The sequence below is a fragment of the Ostrea edulis genome, chromosome 6 (genome assembly GCF_947568905.1).
Source record: "Ostrea edulis chromosome 6, xbOstEdul1.1, whole genome shotgun sequence".
In the NCBI taxonomy this organism is placed as follows: Eukaryota; Metazoa; Mollusca; class Bivalvia; order Ostreida; family Ostreidae; genus Ostrea; species Ostrea edulis.
Genome location: NC_079169.1, coordinates 67231775 through 67236623, shown reverse-complemented (window position 1 = coordinate 67236623; position 4849 = coordinate 67231775). Strand labels below are relative to the sequence as shown.

At 38.6% G+C, this 4849-nt stretch overlaps 1 protein-coding gene across 1 annotated transcript; it reads left to right on the top strand.

Annotated features, from left to right (window-relative positions):
• Positions 1–210: 210 nt before the first annotated feature.
• LOC130046908 (tripartite motif-containing protein 2-like) lies at positions 211–2818 on the top strand. Its single transcript, XM_056140552.1, has 2 exons — positions 211–544; positions 880–2818. The coding sequence occupies exon 2, from the start codon at positions 1046–1048 to the stop codon at positions 2321–2323; it is 1278 nt and encodes a 425-aa protein (XP_055996527.1). The 5' UTR covers positions 211–544; positions 880–1045; the 3' UTR covers positions 2324–2818.
• The last annotated feature ends 2031 nt before the right edge of the window (positions 2819–4849 follow it).

Here is a 4849-nt window from a genome sequence, read left to right as displayed (position 1 = left end):
TGTTGTACACAAATATTATCTGATCTATAAATAATATGATCTAAACAGAGAACATTCCCCCGAAGGCCTTCAATATCAATCGATGTAACTACCAGCCTCTCCTCATATGGTTTGCTATTCAATTTAGAGGTCTGACATTAAATTGAGGGTCGGAAGATATAAAAAAAAAAGTTACCTCAAGCTACCTGTCTCTTTGTGCTGAATATTAGCACGTTCTTCCTTGATGTAGTATTTATTTGTAGATTGTTTTGTGACAATCTGTCAGAGTTCACTTGAGTGTTGAGAATATCCTCGACTGTTTCAGGAATCATAGTTTAAGAGGTAACACTTACAAGAATGTCATGGACTTGAGAAATTTGTGTTTTAACGGTATCTTTCAGAGAATATTGATTTCGGCTACAAGTGACATAGCATTGGTCGGAGTTTGACAGCTAATATGTTGGGGGGGATATCATTGGTGGCACTACATCAACATGTCGAGCTTTAGGATACATTGTTTGCAATGCAGTACTTAGAAGAAGCTTGCGAATTCTGATGAACTTGGGTGTGTATATTGCTTCCTCTATCCACAGGAATGTTAGAGTTTTGTGTCTGAGAAATAGTAGAGGCTGAGAGTGTGTTTTGAACTCAGGGTGGATGGGAGTTCAGATTAGGAAGGGATGGTATGACGTATAAGCATTTACTAATGCTGCCATGGATTAAGATTTGTCAAATGGTTACCATGAAAATAGTTAGCGTATGACGATGCCCCGTATTTTATCATTCCATTTGAAATATCAAGATAAATGATAGTAGTTTTTATATCATACAGTAAATTCTTGTCGTTTGTTTTAACATTCCCATCAAGTTTTTAATCAATATTCCTCTTTTCATTGACAGTAAATTTCTTCTGTGACCCTGACACCAGAAATCCTGTACCCCTGCGTAGAACCCAGGACGTCTTACTGTGTGACTTCTGTGAAGCCCTCACCTTTCAGATTCGTCTTAAAAACAGAATGGTTCTCTGTCACCATTATCCATAAACATAGAAGAACATAGCGACACAATGAAGTCACGACAAGCTATAGCATCTCCTCCAGTCACACGAATGAAGTCACGAGAAGCTGTATCGTCTCCTCCAGTCACAAGAATGAAGTCACGAGAAGCTGTATCGTCTCCTCCACTCACAAGAATGAAGTCACGAGAAGCTGTATCGTCTCCTCTAGTCACAAGAATGAAGTCACGAGAAGCTGTATCGTCTCCTCCAGTCAAACGAATGAAGTCTCGAGAAGCTGTATCGTCTCCTCCAGTCAAACGAATGAAGTCACGAGAAGCTGTATCGTCTCCTCCAGTCAAACGAATGAAGTCACGAGAAGCTGTATCGTCTCCTCCAATCAAACGAATGAAGTCACGAGAAGCTGTATCGTCTCCTCCAGTCAAACGAATGAAGTCTCAAGAAGCTGTATTGTCTCCTCCAGTCAAATCAATGAAGTCATCGGAAGCATTATCGTCTCCTCCAGTCAAACCACTGCTTGATGAACCGCGACTCATCGCCACCATAGACACTGGATATGACCGTGTAGACAGTGTTAGATGTCTCAGTGAAGAACAAATCTGGACATGTGAGAATAAGGAAATCATGAAGCTCCTCGACCTCCAGAGTAAACTACTGACATCAATACGAACCAAGTCAGGGAACACACCAAAGGATATAGCAGTGACACGGGACGGAAATCTTGTTTATACTGACTATACTGATAAAACTGTAAACCTAGTGAGGAATAAAGAGATACAGACCGCGATCACACTGCAGGGATGGGGACCTCTTAATGTATGCAGTACTTCCTCTAACGATCTCCTTGTTACCATGATCAGTGATAATCGAAAACAATCCAAAGTAGTGCGTTACTCTGACTCCACAGAGAAACAAACCATTCAGTTTGATGATCAGGGTCGTCCTCTTTATTCACCTGATTATAGCGATAAATACATCAGTGAGAACAGAAACCTGGATATCTGTGTGGCTGACCAGACAGCTAGTGCAGTAGTGGTGGTCAATCAGTCAGGAAAACTCCGATTTAGATACACTGGTCAGCCCTCTAATACCAAGTGTTCATATCAAAGATTTGATCCACGCGGTATTACAACAGACAGTCAGAGTAACATCCTGACAGCAGACTTATATAATAACCGTATCCACATCATAGATCAGGACGGACAGTTCCTCTGTTACATTCTGAGCTGTCCTTCAAACCATCCATTCGGTTTATGTGTGGATATCAGAGACAACCTCTTTGTCGCTCAATATTGCACTGCTAAAGTGAAGAAAATCCAATATCTATAAACACAGTGTTAATTATACATCTCATGACAGTTTTAATTATATATCTCATGACAGTGTTAATTACATATCTCATGACAGTGTTAATTAAATATTTCATGACAGTGTTAATTACATATCTCATGACAGTTTTAATTACACATCTCATGACAGTGTTAATTACATATCTAAACAATAGGATACAGGAGGTTGTTAATTATAACAGCTTGTAAAGTTTTACAAGTTTTATATCTATACATATAATTATTTAGTTAGCTAAAATCTTCTGTTGACTAATTTGATTGTGTTACAAATCATCAATATCTATCTTTGTGCAATTTTTTGTCGACTAATTTGACTGTATTCCTAGTTATTTATTAAGCTGTATACAATATTTTGTTGACTAATTTAGTTGTGTTACTGATTATTCATTCATTGTTCATCTACATGTACATATATCTGTTGTTGACTAATTTGATTGTTACCAAGTTATATATATATATATATATATATATATATATATATATATATATATATACTGTATAAAAATAAAGCACAGAAATAGCAATGAACTCTTAAATGAACATAACTGCCCTAAGTGAAGAAATATTCAATATAAAGCACAGAAAATTTCACTTTATTTGGATACCCACTTCCGCCCCTACCCGGGGTTCAACTCATGACCTGCGGAACCAAATCTCCTAGCAGCATGTAACCAGCGCGCTAGACCGCTCGACCATCTAGATGGACTAATTTATTGTGTTACTAAGTATCTATCCATCATACTTTTGTTGACTAATTTGATTGTGTTACTAGTTATCCAATCTTTTGAACACCTGTGAATAACTAGATACAATTTAACAAAGGTAAAACAGTTATTGTGATGTACTAAGAAATTTCACTTTTGTCAGTATTTTGTGTGTAGTCTTGAATTTTAGTACATGCTCTATTGAGTACTTACATGTACGCATATATACTTATTTTAGTGTGATGAACTACTAATAGAACACTATTCTGTTTAATTATTAATGATATAGTTCAGAATGTATTTTGTTTCCAAATGTGCATATTATAGATAAACATGATTTAGAGTACAGTCTCACATTATTACTGACTACTTACTTAAATATCTGTAACAGAGAGTGGCCCCAAACGTCCAGTCTTCATCACAGATTTTCAGATTCAAGGTCACAGTCTTCTGTTTACCATAAATAACGTCACAACACTCCACAGCCCTACACAATCAACATAGACAAAGTGTAATCACATCAAACTGAAATAGCAACAATTGTCTGTATTTCCAAACTTAATAATCAGCAAAATGTCCAGTCTATTACAGTGTAGTATATTTATATCTATATATATGTTAGTGTAATAGAAAGGAGAAAAAGTATGGCTCGACCGGGAATTGAATTCGAGACCCCTGTACTACTAGCCAGGCGCTCTAACCTCTGAGCTCTCCAGACTGATGTCCATGGTTTGGCTTGACCAAAAATCGAATTCGAGACAAATGTATTACTTGTAAGGTGTTCCAACCATTGAACTATCCGGACCGATATCTATGGTTTATATAGAAATCAGCCTCATGGATACATATATGTAGCTCAGTATATTGAGCACCTGACTAGTAATGCAGGGGGCTCGGATTGACCGGTGTTCTTAGCTCAGCGGTTAGAGCACCTGACTACTATTACAGGGCCTCGGATTTTCCGGTGTCCGTAGTTCGGTGGTTAGAACATTTGACTAGTATTACAGGGGTTTCGAATTGACCGGTGATTGTAGCTCAATGGTAACTAGTTAGAGCACCTGACTAGTATATGTATTACAGGGGTGTAGTAGTAACCGTTCAAGGTAGATCAGTGGATAGTGCACCTGATTAGTAATACAGGGGTCTCAGATAGACTGCTGACGGTAGCTATGTGGTAAGAACACCTGACTAGTGGAGTTTTACGAAGAGGCTTACTTTTACAATCGACAGATGACTTTTACAGTTTAAAGGGGCCAACTCCAAATATGAAAACTTTGGAAGTGATATTTGCAAAATTCAAAAACTTTACAGTATTCAGTTGTATATATTGTTTAATGTCCCACTCGATAATTTTTCACTCAGCTCAGTGAAACGCTCGGTATTTAGAAGTGAGAATCACGGGACCTTCAGGTATGACCTTAAAAACGGAGGTCCCGTGCAGCGGCATGCGTTGGCACGATAAAGTACTCTCACTACTACTGCGTTGAGCGCTAAACATAGGCCGGGTCTACATTTGTCGTACTTCACCTACAGATGGTGACCTTTCAATATGAGTGAAAAATTCAGGAAGGGACGTAAAAGCAACCGATCAATCATGTGGAGACGTCACTATTGCCGGTGAAGGGCTGCAAAATGTACGCATATGCTCGGCGCTTACGGCCTTTGAGCAGAGATGGATCTTTATCATGCCACATCTGTTGTGACACGGGACCTCGGGTTTTCCGGTCTTATCCGAAGGATCGCCCTATTTAGTCGCCTCTTACGACAAGCAAGGGGTATTGCAGAGGACCTAATCTTACCCG

Coding starts and splice junctions, on each gene's coding strand:
- LOC130046908 (XM_056140552.1), top strand. CDS start 1,046: ATGAAGTCACGACAAGCTATAGCATCTCCTCCAGTCACACGAATGAAG.